Source organism: Podarcis melisellensis (genome assembly GCF_964234715.1).
Source record: "Podarcis melisellensis genome assembly, chromosome: 16".
Taxonomy (NCBI): Eukaryota; Metazoa; Chordata; class Lepidosauria; order Squamata; family Lacertidae; genus Podarcis; species Podarcis melisellensis.
The window spans coordinates 18,754,322-18,767,805 of NC_138533.1; the positions used below are offsets into that span (position 1 = coordinate 18,754,322).

Here is a 13,484-nt window from a genome sequence, read left to right on the forward strand (position 1 = left end):
GACTGAGGACTAGCAGAAAGAGGACCCAGGAAGAAGGTAGAGCAAAGAACAAAGAGACAGGGGGGCTAAGTAGAAAGGAAGAGAACAAGCCGTAGGCTGAGAAGAGCGAATGGGTAGAGGGAGCAGAAGGGGAAACACTTAAGGGGTCAGAGAGCAGGGCGGGCGGGCGGGCGGGCAAAGGACTCATCCAGGCAGAGTCCATTATATTGATTATGAAATGTCCTCAGCCAAACCTAAGATTTAGCCCACTTAATTATATAGCCAGGAAGGAAGGAACAAAACCACTAACTGCAAGTCTCCTAAAAGGAGCGAGTCTGGACAAGCAAGGAAGTGGCTTCTGTTCTCCATCCGGAAGCAAACTACCCGGAATTATAGAGAGCATTAGCTCTGATATCAGCGGATATGGGTGGGTGGGGAGAAGGCAGAGATACAAAAGGAGAAAAGCGAGTTGAAATGGAGGGGGCAGCTCATCTAGATGGAATCACAGAAACCGTGCCCCCGCTTCCTCCCCTCGGCTTAACCAGCAGCGTACACACAAACACACACACACAACCACCCCTTGTTTTTCCAGGCCCCCCGTTTCCCCAAAAGTTGCCAGCAAAGACGACAAAGGAGCCCACGGCATGTGGCTGCAGACCAAAGACTTTATTGCACAAGGAGGGCCACGGCTAGTCTGTACATTCAGTTCAAATCCAGGCAGGAGGCTGGGGTGGGGCAGACAGACGGACAACAAGATTCCCCACCTCCCCTCGCCTCTCTTAACCTTGGTCCAAGGAGGAAGGAAGGAAAAATATGTACAGGACACACAGACACAAAACGGCACAGGGGGAGAAGGGTACCCCACCTCCTCTTGCTTCTCGAGGTGGGGCGGGCCAAGATCAGGATAGCCAACGAGCTGCCCTCTGGATCTTGCTGGGGCTCTCAGCTCCAACCAGCCTGAGACAGCATGGCCAATAGTCAGGGAAGGTGTGAGTCCGCCACAACCGGAGGGCGTCACGTTGGCTACCCCTGGCAGAATTGGAGGAGGGGGGAGCAATGGGTAGCACCACTGGAGGCGGTGAGATAAAACAGCAAGCTGGATTGTCTTGCCCCCACCTAGGAAGAATCTGTGATGGGTTACAAGAAGAGGTGGAAATGAGGACCACACAGGGCAAGGAGGGAGCAGGGCTTGTGTCACAGCTTTCAAAAACTTCACAGTTAACGGGCATGCGGGCCAAGGCCTCCATCAGGCAGGAAGCCCCCTGTGCAGTCCCAAATCAGTGCTGGGATGGGTTGGGGGGAGGAGGAGGGAGGGAGGGAGGGAATGGAGGCAGTGAGGGAAGGTTTGCTCAATCCTTCTCCCTCCAGCACCACCACTGTACACACCTCTGCCCAGGGCAAATCGTCAACCTGGGCATGTCACACTCTCCCCTTCCTCAAAGGCGATCTGCAGTTATTGCCTGGTGAATTTATTTTATTTTATTTTGTCCGATGGAACCACAAGGGTGGCATTTCCACGGGGGCTGGTGGCAAGAAAAGTCCAGGGTCCAAAATCGTAATTCGGTTTTTAAAAAAATTTAAAAAGATGCTCAACAAGACAACCATTCCCACCCCTAACCCCACCCTGGAGAGGAGGCTTGTATGGCTCCAAACTAAGATTTCAGGCTGGTGCACAAATTAATTGGGGAAGGGCCCTGAAAGGAACTGGGTGGCAAGCCTTGGTCGATAGGTGCAACCTGTTCGCTAACAGGAGCCCAAAGAGTTCCACCTCACCCAAGGTGGCCAGTTGAGCCCCGTGTCCTTTGGGCCCCCAAACCTCAGCTTCCACTCAACCACCCCCCATTCTGGGAATATACAACACCCCCCGACCAGTGGTGAGAGCTGTAGCACTAGCCACATCAAAGGCTAGCGGAGGGAGGGCTTAAGTGTGGGGGGGGAAGGAGCACGTTGTACTGGAACAGCCTGTCAAAAGTCTCTGTTGTGCTCCAAGTAACGAGTGAGAGAGAGCACCAGCTACCCCCTCCTAGGCCCCCAAAGGTGTGAGGGAGGTCAGAGGGCCTCAAGGGCAGTGGGGAGGCGTTGGGGGGCCGCCCAGCATCTGTGTGACCTGGCTGAGCTGAGCTGCCGCCGTCTCTGACGCTTCCTTCAAGCGCTGGGTGTTCTCTTGAAGGGTCTGCACTTCCGCCTGCAACGCCGCCTTTTCAGCCTTCTCCTGGAGGACAAACAAGGAAGAAAGGAAACTCAAAAACACATCAGGGGCTCCATCCCATTACGCTGGCTTGGTTCTAATCCATCTAGAGGCTGAGGGGACAAGGCTGCTGTTGCTGCAACAATTAAAGCCTGCATCTGACCATATGAAGCCACACCCTTGCCGAGGTCCTCAAGAGAGACCCTGTCGCATGCCTAGACAGCAGATCCTGCTGCTGTTGGTACTGTGTGTCTTCCAGATGATGCTGACTCACAGCAGGACCTTCTCAGTGGTGGGTCCCAATGTGTGGAACACCCTCCCCAGTGAGATGCATCTTGTCTTCTGCACCAGTGTAACATTCCGGAGGAATTTTAAACCGTTCGTGCTCACCCAGGCTTTTGATGGCCAAAAGATACTGCTCCCAGCAACCCTGAAATTATTAGCTGATTTTTTAAAAAGATGCTCTTAAATGCTTTTAAAATAAATAAGTAAATAAATAAATAAATAAATAAATGTATTGCTTCACCATTCTGTTGTTTGCTGCCCAGGGCTCCTTTGGGTGAGGATTCAACAAATAAATACAGTGGTGCCCCGCAAGACGAACGCCTCGCAAGACGAAAAACCCGCTAGACGAAAGGGTTTTCCATTTTGGAGGCGCTTCGCAAAACGAATGCCCCTATGGGGTTGCTTCGCAAGACGAAAAAAATCTTGCATCCCCCCGCTTTTTTCGCCCTTTTCTTAAGCTGCTAAGCCGCTTATCAGCTGTTCCGCTGATAAGCCGCTTAACAGCTGATTGCTAGAAGCCGCTTGACAGCTGTAGCGCTAATCCGCTAAGCTGTCAATGGGCTTGCTTCGCAAGACGAAAAAACCGCTATACGAAGAGCCTCACGGAACGGATTAATTTCGTCTTGCGAGGCACCACTGTAAATAGCACTTGAGGGGGTGGGAAGACAGTGCCCTTCCCTGTTTGCTATGTCTTGTTGGAGGAACACTCAACCCCCAGGAGTTCCATCAGGCCCCCTTCTCCTTCAGCATTCTGTTCCAGGCTGGAAACATTCCCAACCACAAGGACCCTTTCGAAAAGGGCCTTCAAACAGCCCCACACAAGTGCAAACAATTGGGGCCTCAAAATGCAGTGTCTCCTGATGTCACTACGGCGTTAGGTGATAGACAACAAGGTGGCACCACCCCTCTGTCAAATTAGGCCCACCAGAGTGGCGGGGGTGGGGATAAGGATGGAACCTGTTGGCTAGAAAATGCTTCCTTAATGACAACTGGACTGATCTGTTCCAGCAAGACTGCTCAGGAGTTTCTTCAGCACCTCAGAGATTAATAAATGCATTGTGGCTGGAGGTTTTGTAGGCAATACCCCACAAACTGTTCTAGTGAGGCCTCATTAATTCAGACATTGCTGAGGAGAAAGTTCCACATGGCATGACTAAAAAATAAACAAGGAAACCCACATCTCTACGAAGGGAGGAAAACCAGACAGTCTGCAATGTCTGAGTTTGGGCAGTGAGTCCTGATAATGACACATACCCGGGGGTGAGGGTGTTATAGGTGGATGCCAAGCTATTTTAAGAGGAAGCCTCCTTCTTTCAGAATGATTTTTAAAGGAAAATGGGAAGGGAAGAATTCATGGTTCACATTCATGAACAAATCTGATGGCTTTCTGTAGGGCTTGAAGGGGGGGAAATGAAGATTATGGGCAGTTCCCTCGCTGCAAAGGTTTCATTCTATCTGCATTTATTTATACACAGATAACCCAGGGGCTGAGCAGCCTTTGGGCTTGTGGGACTTACTTGCTTGTTCTACCAGAATCTTGAGGTCTACCAGCCAGAATCAGGTGCAAAACTGCAGCTCAGGTGGATGGAAGTACACTAAGACTTAAGGGGCAAGGTGCCTTTTGAGCACAAACACAGGCCAGGAATTTGTGCTCAGCATCAGAACAGATGCCAAGTCCACAAGCCCTTTTTCACAAAAACCCAGTTCTGCTTTTTTCCCAAGTTTTCTTTCTCAGCAACCTATTTTTATTTATGGTGGTGGGGTAGTTGTTTTAGTTGTTGCTGTTTTTGGGAATGAAAAACGCTGGCTGATCCCCCATATATCCACCAATAGATCCTCAACTACCTTGTGCTCGCTTGCCCCTGTGATAACAGATATAGCTATGGCCAGGTGGGCTTTTTCACAGAACAAGCTGCTGCGGCAGATGTACCCGTTCCTCAAGACTGCAGAAGCAGCCAGTGACCTTGTATAATTTAAAAAACTGGTTCAGGGGAGAAATAAGTCCCATGAGAAAATATTGAATGAACTGGGCATCTTTAGTTTGGAGAAGAAAAGACGGAGGAGAATTCTTCAAATACCCAAAGGGTTGTTGCCTACAGGAGGGCAAAGACTCTAGGAGGGGGGGTCCAGACTTGGAATTTTGTGGGAGCGATTCAAGTGCACACCAGACCTTGAGATTTGCACAATTAAAGGGGATTAAAGTGCTCTGTTGCCCTAGCACAACAAATCTGCTTTAAAAAATAAATAAAATAAAATTTGCAGTTAGGAAAGTGATGGGGAAAGGCACCCAAAATGTGGGATGAACAAATGGTTAACAGTAGGGGTGGGGAACTTTCAGCCCGTATATCCACCCAGTTTGACCCACAAGTCCATTCTGGGCAAACTATGCCCACCTGCCCTACACCTGATGTCAAGTGTGGAGCAGGTAAAAGTGTGGCTTGTCTGAAAGGGATTTTCTTTGAGCAGTACCTCCAAAGTGCCAATAGCCAGCTGAGATCCTGATAACTTGCATCCTCCCCTCCCTATCAAAAGGGTGGCAGCTGCTCTTTTTTTAAGAGTGCAAAGGAAAATTTAATGTCATTTTTAGTTTGGCTCTAACTTTGGGAGAATGGGGAATACCTTTCAAAAGTAAATTTTGCAAAAATCTTGCTGGTCTGATCCTCTGTGCCTCTTACATTCCTGCTCACAACCTCACCTTCTGAAGATCTTCCTGTAGTTTCTTGAGTGTCGATTCCAAATGCAGGACCTTATCAGCAAGGCTGAGAGGAAACTGGGACCTGAAAGAGTTGGAAAAGAAGGGAGAACCAGGGTGGGGAGACACTGATGTTAACTATCCTGGCAAATGATTGTTCTCACATTTTTATGTAACTAGGAAGATGTATATATTTTTGCTATGCCTTGCAGAATGGAGAGAAGGAATTCGAGGAGCTGACGTACGGATGAGATCTCCCCACCCTACAGTTAAACCTCTCCAGCATGCTCAAATCTCTCTTCCCTGTCCCCTTGTATACACACAGAGAGAACTATTTCTTACTCCTCATTGGGTTGCTGTTGGCTCGTGCCCCTCTGGACGGTGGTGCACAGGGATTCCCTGCTCTCCAGCACATGCTGCCCTATGGATGGAGAAAGAGGCACAGGTAAGAGATTCAGCCAGAGCAAGAGAAAAGCCCTAGATAGGGGAATGGCCCATAGCTCAGTGGCAGCACTCTGGCTTTGCACACAGAAGGTCCCAGGTTCAAGTCGGACCTGTTCTAAGGCACCTTCCTATGTTCCTAGGATGCTACCCTACACTAAGTTCCAAGACTTTTGCCGCAGCTAGTGCCAGCCTGTTGGTTTGGCCCCCCCCACAACAATCACTCACCTTCCCTGGAAAGGGCCTCCAAGATGCTGTTGCAAGCAGAAGCCAAGTTGGCAATGGACTCCCACTCATCCTCCAGGGACTCTCCAGCTTCAGAGAGGACTGGGGGATAAAGGAGAGGGCAAGGCCTTCAGTCCTCAAGCAAACCCTTGGCCCGCCCAGGCGTGGCCACATCAGTGCCTCTGCACCCGGGGAAATGGGGACAGCGAAGGAGCGCAGGGCGGAGGATCTCTTACTTTTGGTGATGGAGTTCCGCAGGGAAAGTGTCCGCGGCAGGAACTTATCTGTTTCTCTGGACTCCAAGTGTGGAGAGGTCTTTTCCTCGGGAGGCAGAGATTCAGGGCCTTTGGCTACCTGGCCCACAACAGATTCTTTCTTGTTTACAATTGGATCTCCAGGATGGTCCTAGGAAGCAGAGCAGCAAAAACAGCCCTCTGTGCATTCTGCCATGTGGCACAAGCGACTAAATGTGGCACACAGTACAAAATCCAGCTTCCTGAGAAAACTTTCTTTTTTCTTTAAGAAACTTTCCAGCCCTCTTAAGACAGCAGCAACAGGATATTCTTACCCAATCCTCATAAACTAGCAAAATTCTACTATTGCTACAAGGGGTAGGAGATGGAGAAGGGGACGTGTATGCTGCATAGATTTAAACAAATGGGGTGCGATTCAGGGCCTAGTGTTGCCTCCACAGTCAGAGGCAGTAATGCTTCTGAATACCAGCTGCTGGAAGACATAGGAGGGGAGAGGGCTCTTGTGCTCAGATCCAGTTTGCAGGTTTCCTACAGGCATTTGGTTGGCCACTGTGATAACAGGATGCTGGACTAGATGGGCCATTGGCCTCAACCAGCAGTCTCTTATTATGTTCTTATATTTGATGCCTCAGGCTATACAATGCTAGCAGGTTGCATGTGTGTGCATGCACAAACACACACACACTGTGACATTGCACTCAACTCCTTCCACTTTAAAGGGTTGCCTCAGGTGCTACTGTTGGAGAGGGAGTGCAGCTGTGTTGGGGAATTGCATCTGCACAGAGGATCATAACCAGAAATGGCCACCCCTTCATCAGGCAAGGGGCTGGTAGGTGTGGCTTTGCCAAAATGGCCTCATGAGCCATGGGGAGGCCTCATTAGGCCCGTGGGTTGGAGATTCCCTACCAATGAGCTCCAGTTTGATGCAGAATGTCCCATGCACAATCACAGCACCCCCAGTTAAAAGGATCAGGAAGGGGAAGAAGGGGAAGACCTTCCTCTGCCTGAGACACATCCCTCCTATTCCTCTGTTGCCTCCCTTGTGTCATTTTTGGGATAGTAAGCCCCTTGAGGCAGGAACTTGCCAAACATGCTCCTTGTAAATCACCACAAACATAGATGTCACTATATTATTTAAAGTGGTTGTTGTGACTATTATTAATGTTAAAATCAAAAGGCACATAAACAGAGGTACAAAGAGGGAAGACAAACACTTACTGTGTCCTGATCTGAAGAGGGCTTGGGCGTGGCAGCCAGGATGAGATCCGGAGGGGGATTTGGCAGGACAGGGATGTCCTGAGGTGGCACCCTGCAGAGAATGAGACCCCAGACACTGAGACATGGAGGCAGGAATGGAGAACGTAGGCTAAAAGGATGATGTGTTGCTGATACCACATCTGAGGTCTCAGAACCAAGTCACAGCATTTCCTACAAATGCTTTCCAACACATGACAGTCTGATTTAGATCTAAACACATCTTGTAAGAAACCCTGCCTTTTTTTGCAGCCTTGGTTCCTGAATATCACACATTTTTTAAAAATGGCCAGAGGAAGGGATATGGTTATTCTGTTCTTTGATGCCTAACCTTCTCCCCCTATTGCTGGAGCTACAAAAGCTGATGAAAAGAAAGGAGTTGGCAGCTAGTAGCCCCAGAGCGGAATCTGGTCCACTGACAAATGTTAGCAGCCATCTTCACCCCTCCAATTACCTGCAACCTTGTTATCATGGGCCTTGAGGAAAAGACATGTTTACAGGTGTACATGCACACAACCCCACACACTCCCTTTCTCCCATGCCTCTCTCTCTACAGGTGCTTCTAGTAGCAGAAAAGAGAGGAAGCTTGGAGCAGCAATGAAAGGCCTTTTGCAGTTTCCTACATCCCTGCAAAGAAAACAGACAAGGGTTGCATGTCTAACCCAAGATAAAACTGGTGGAAGGGCTGTAGCAGAGTGAATGTTTTGCAAGCAAAGATCCCAGGTTCAATCCCCTGCTTCTCCAGTTATAAAGATCAGGTGAAGCTCTGTGTGCCCAAGATCCTTTGCCACTTGAAGCACAGTGGACGTTGCCAAGCTAGAAAAACAGATAGCCTGGACTGAATAAAGCAGTCTCTTGTGTTCCTAAGATCCATGGAATGAGGCAGAGAGAAGTTGGCTGGATGTGACAGGGAAGGGGTGAGTGGGTATGAGCCCTGAAAGCGGCTGGAGGTACTAGTGCTACTCACGGGTCTGGAGGCTTGGGCGTTCGGTCACTATGACTCTGCAGAAACTCAGTCCTCTCCTCTGCTAGGCTGTGAGGGGGCCCATCCGGCAGGGACAGCGAGTGGAGCAGCTGGAGCGTGGCAGGTTTGAACCCTGCTTCACTCCCCGGCCTGGTCAACTCCACATCGCTGGCTGGTGGCTCACTCCTCCTCTTCTCTTGTAGAGACTTTAGGTACAGCTCCGAGAAACTTCTGCCAATGCACAGAAAAAGGAACAGGACAAAGGCATCAGAGCACCATCCTGTGGGTTGAGTGCAGGAATAATCTTAAGTGTCGTCCAGCAACAGCTATTCCATTAGGACTAGAGGGCTAGTTTGATACACCTAACGTCAGCCACTCCATCAGGCTGCAGAGCAGGAGGAAAGGGAAGCAAGGCTATTCTATCGGCTCTGCAGAGAGAGCAGCTGCCTTTGGCTCACCCACAACTGTCGTGCAGCAGCATCCATTTCATCACGCTACTTTCCAATCAAGCTAGTCATTTTAAGAAGGATAAAGAGACCTTCTTATTTCTAGAGCAGGGAAGAGACAAAAGGGCACCTGTTTTGCACACATAATAATTTTATGTATGATTTCATTACAGAGACTTAAATCCTGCTCTTCAAAGTCCTGGGGTGGAATGTAAAATTGGACAACACAATGAAATAAATTAAAAGCATATACAGTTACACCAAAAGAAGGAAAACCTAAAAGATCACGCACAGAGAGACACACACACAAATACACCAAAAGCTAAGGAAGGGAAACGTAGGGGAACCCAGTTCAAATTAAATTAAAAGGCCGGGGGGTGGGGAATACAGGTCATTAAAATGACACATCAAAGCAGGAGCCAGGCAAGCATCCCTGGGGAGAGCATCTCAAAATCGAGCTGCCACCAATGAGAAAGTTTATTATGGCCAAGACAGCCAGGTCCCAGCGGACTGCTGCTATTATCTCCAGTTCAAGACCCCAGGCACCTTACGCAAAGGGGTTTAATGCCAGGACTAGGCACTGGGCAAACCCAAAAGAAATTGGAACTAAAAGCAACACACCACGGAGAGCAAATATGAGAAACTGGGCCTGGGAGTGTTCCTCTCTCCCATCCCCAAAGTGTACTCACCTCCGGGCCTTTCCGTTCTCATCTGGGGGTACGACAGTAATGGTGACCTTCTTGGCAGTGCGCAGAAGCTCAGAGGTCTGGGCATGGCTGAGGCTGGGCAAGGGTCTCTCGCAGACACGGACCAGGCGGGCCCCAGGCTGGAGACCAGCTGTCTCAGCAAAGGTGAAGCGCTCCACCTCTGTCACGAAGCCCTCGGGGTCCATCTGGAAGCCAAGCTGGCCAACCCCGTTCCGCAAGAGGGTCAGCTCCCGCGTCTCGCAACCCCGAGTCACCAGCTGGGGAGAGGGGAGATAGTTCAGGTGGCGACTAGATTAAGCCAAAGAGCCTATTTTTATAGCCAGTGTATAGCCTTGGGACACACAGAGTAATAATAAGCACAAGAACCCCTCTAAGCATATGGAGAGTATATTTTCCCACAGCCAATTAACAGCAGTCACCCCCCCCAAACTGTAATTCAGGAAGTGGAGCACAAGGGACCCAAATTTAGCACCACAGCACTTTGAATTCAAATAATGCTATGCATCCCACCACCACCCCTGAGTGAGTGAAAACAAATTATTACCTGCAGCCGGTGGACAATGTCACGGATATCAGAGGCCTGACCCTCATCCACACGCATGCAAATGTAATCCCCTGTCTCATAGTAGAGGTCCAAAGTGCAGCTTTCTGAGAAGGTCCAAGCCAGGATGTCCCGGCAGGAACAGTTAAAAACCACCCTCTTCTCACGGGCATCAATGAGGACTAGAAATTCAGCCGAGATGCCCAGCAGGCACCGCAGCTCAGGAGTCTTGCTCTCGGGTCCTCTACTGCCATCCCGTGCCCACACGCCCCACACCAAAGCCCCTGCACTGTGTGCCTCTGCCCCCTTTGGCGCCTTGGACTTCTCGCGCTTCTTTGCAGCCAAAGCGATGAGGGCCAAGCGTGACGAGGAAGCCTCCAATGTGCTGGTGGTGGCATGGTTGAGGGCCAGATCTCGCAAGTACTCCTGGCGGGTGCGCGTTGCCATGGCATGGAACTTCCCTGAGCGCTCGGCCGCATTTTCTGCGTTGATCGCCTTGGCGAGCAGGAGGTCTCGGAAAGCTGGGCCCTTGGCAAAGGAGTTCTCAGCCGGGATGAAGGGACCAAAGCGTGGGATGTCCTTGGTGCAGCTGACAGCCACGCTGAATGGAGCAGCCATTCGCAGAGAAAGAGAAGAAGACGGGACACAGGACACTTTTTAAATAAAAAAAAATGCAATGGAATCGCTTATTCCTCTGCATCACTGAAATAATTTTGCATTGGTCCCAGGATTCAGCATTCTGGGCACCTGAATTTCCATTTGAATATATTTTTATATATTTTAAAAGCAGCTTTCTAGCCCTTATGACTCTCCCCAGAGTACACCTCTTCTTCCTAGGCCCTAACCCTCAATGGCCCTGCCTCATGCTCTCATTAAATGCTTTTATCTGGCTAGAAATATCCTTGAACATTGATAATGGCCTCTTCCTTGTGAGGATGGAGAGAGGTGTTTGTAGGAATCTCTGACTCTGGGGGTACTTGCCCTACCATATAAAGGTAACAGTCACATCAATTTCGCCGCCCATTTTCCGGCCCTGCCAAACAATGGCATGTGACCTCTGGGAGGTTGTTGCGGCATGATGGAAACAATTGTGGTGGGGTGGGGGGAGCAGTCTAAACTAAGAGAGTGACCCCGTGCAATCCTAGTTTCCCAAACCTGCTACCTAAAAAACAGCATGCAACTATATTTGGGGGCAGGGATCTATGGGCCTCGCTGCAAGCCCACCAAACCAGAGGGCTGGTACAATTAAGGCAGTCAACCTGCTAACAAACAAATTACTGGGCAATAACAGTAACTGAGTCCAAAAGCAGCTAGGCCTTCCGTACTGAACTGATCAAGGAACTAGGCCCAAAGCCTGAGGCTTTTGAACTTTGCGTTAGCCTGACAACCACTCAAGAACAGGCCTCACAGCTCCCTCTGCTGGTGTGCTGTGACAGTGGTACAGAAAGAAAAGTTTGGGATTTGAGAGCTTGAAAAAAAATGGGGATCCCATACCTCCCAATCGCTTGAGGGGAAAAACAGGATGGTCAAATCTTGGCAGCCATTTTCGGTGCCACAATCACATGCGCTCTCGACCAGAAAAAAGCACTGTTTTGGGGCACTGCGCGAGAGCTTGCCACAGTATAAGGCAGTGGCAATATTCCTATGAATAACAGTTTCTGAGAATCACAAGTGGGGGAAATTGCTGTTGTGCAGGGTTGCCATATTTCAAAAAAGTAAAATTCCTGCAAAGTTGTTTTTAGGAAGACCCCAAAATTGTTGACATTTTAGGGAACAAACCCAAATTGTTGAGCTTTTTAAGGGAAACCTCCCCACCAAAAAAGAGTGATTTTAAGCTTTTGGAGCTGTTTCCACTGCTTTTTCCACCACATTGCCATACATCCAGGTTTTCCCTAACATTTTGCTGATTCTGCAACCCCCCTCCGATGCCCTTTTTACACCCAAAAACTAGGACGTGTCAGGAATTTTCCTGACATATGGCAACCCTACTGTTGTGCACAGGTCCTGCTTCTGGGCTTCCCACTGGGTTATTGGGTTGGCTTCTGTTTGTAAGTTACCTAGGAATTATTTTTGTATTGGGCAATTGATAAATCAAATAAATTAACAGTCAAATAAATATTAGCTTTCCACAGTTCCAGCAAAGCACCTGATGAGGTAGGCTGTTGCCTCTAAAAGCTTATGCCAGTTTAGAATATTTTTTTAAACAGGTGGGGGGAGGGTCTTGTTAGGGTCAAAAGGCAGTATAAAAATGATTACATAAATAAATAAAGTTAAAGGTTACTGAAAAGTTAGTGTCATTTAACACATATCTTATTCTTTAACATGCTAGTCTTAGCATGCCTGGAGAGCTATGTCAACAAATGTGTGTACTATCTAGGCATAGCCACCAGAAATAAGTGACTTTATTACGGATTTTATTTTTGACTAATGTTACATTTATTTCAGTTGCCAAATTTAGTCAAATTTGACTGTAATGTAATGATTCATTATTTTACTCATTTCATGAATCAACATATTTCTAAAATGAGTATTTTTCCTTCTTGGAAAAATAATAATCCCCACATCACTTATGGAAAGCTGACATTGTGGCAATCAAAAATAGGTATTCAGGAAACTGATCATTAAAGATCCAGGAGCCTCTCCCAACATCCTTTACTGCTTTGCTCGTCTAACCTGCACATTCTGGTACTACAATTACACCTTACTGTAAAAAGGGCAAAAATAGTGCAAATCAAGTTTGAAAAAGAAGTTGTACTAGACTGCAATAGTTAGATGCTGCTGCCATCTGGTTTCTCTGGAGAGAGAGGAAATGCACCAAGAATGGCAAATAAAAACAGAAGGGCTACTGTGAACTAACCTCAGAACCAAACTACATGTGACATTAATCTCATGGTTTTCCCTTGAGTGCAGAGGTTTCTCCCGACACAAAGAACCAGCCAAGGGCCCCATTCCAGATCTGGACAGCTGTGAGGAGGGATGGCAGGGGCAAAGCCACCTGTACCCTACCATAGGGGATTTGTTTTTATAATGATGGAAAACTGGGGGGGGGGAGATACCCTTGTAGCTGTACTTCTGTTTCAGAGGAAACTGGGGGTCAAATTACTGTACAACGGTTCTTAAAAAAAAAAAAATCCCTTAAAATGTGGCTGTACCTCTGTTTCACCACAAGGGGACATATTTCTAAGATACAGTGGTGCCTCGCAAGACGAAATTAATTCGTTCCGCAAGTCTCTTCGTCTTGCGAGTTTTTCGTCTTGCGATGCACGGTTTTCCATAGGAATGCATTGAAAATCAATTAATGCGTTCCTATGGAAACCGCCTTCCCCCGACCTCTTCTGGCAGGCGGCATTTTAAAATCGCCCGGGACAGCGGAGGACTTCTCCGCTGTCCAGGGCGATTTAAAAGCCCCTGGGAAGGCAGGCAGGGGGGACAAAGGCTTTCTCGCCCCGCCGCTCGGCTTCGGGACATCGTTCCGATGCCGGGCGGCGGGGGGAGGCTTTCCTGCCCC

General features: G+C 48.7%; 1 protein-coding gene and 1 long non-coding RNA gene across 7 annotated transcripts in view; one reads left to right on the forward strand and one right to left on the reverse strand.

Annotated features, from left to right (window-relative positions):
- Positions 1–626: 626 nt before the first annotated feature.
- SIPA1 (signal-induced proliferation-associated 1) overlaps positions 627–13,484 on the reverse strand; it is a 37,990-nt gene continuing 25,132 nt past the window's right edge. For all 6 annotated transcript variants that reach the window (XM_081892247.1, XM_081892249.1, XM_081892250.1 and 3 more), the window contains 9 exons: positions 9,980–10,577; positions 9,418–9,692; positions 8,286–8,513; positions 7,283–7,373; positions 6,047–6,215; positions 5,814–5,912; positions 5,487–5,565; positions 5,148–5,229; positions 627–2,191 (listed from right to left, as the gene is read on the reverse strand). In XM_081892247.1, coding sequence (XP_081748373.1) covers positions 2,039–2,191; positions 5,148–5,229; positions 5,487–5,565; positions 5,814–5,912; positions 6,047–6,215; positions 7,283–7,373; positions 8,286–8,513; positions 9,418–9,692; positions 9,980–10,577 — 1,774 coding nt within the window. In that variant the 3' untranslated portion in view covers positions 627–2,038. The remainder of the gene's footprint in view (positions 2,192–5,147; positions 5,230–5,486; positions 5,566–5,813; positions 5,913–6,046; positions 6,216–7,282; positions 7,374–8,285; positions 8,514–9,417; positions 9,693–9,979; positions 10,578–13,484) is intronic.
- LOC309359161 lies at positions 2,203–3,857 on the forward strand. Its single transcript, XR_014163750.1, has 2 exons — positions 2,203–2,753; positions 3,099–3,857. It is a non-coding gene; the product is annotated as an uncharacterized lncRNA (long non-coding RNA).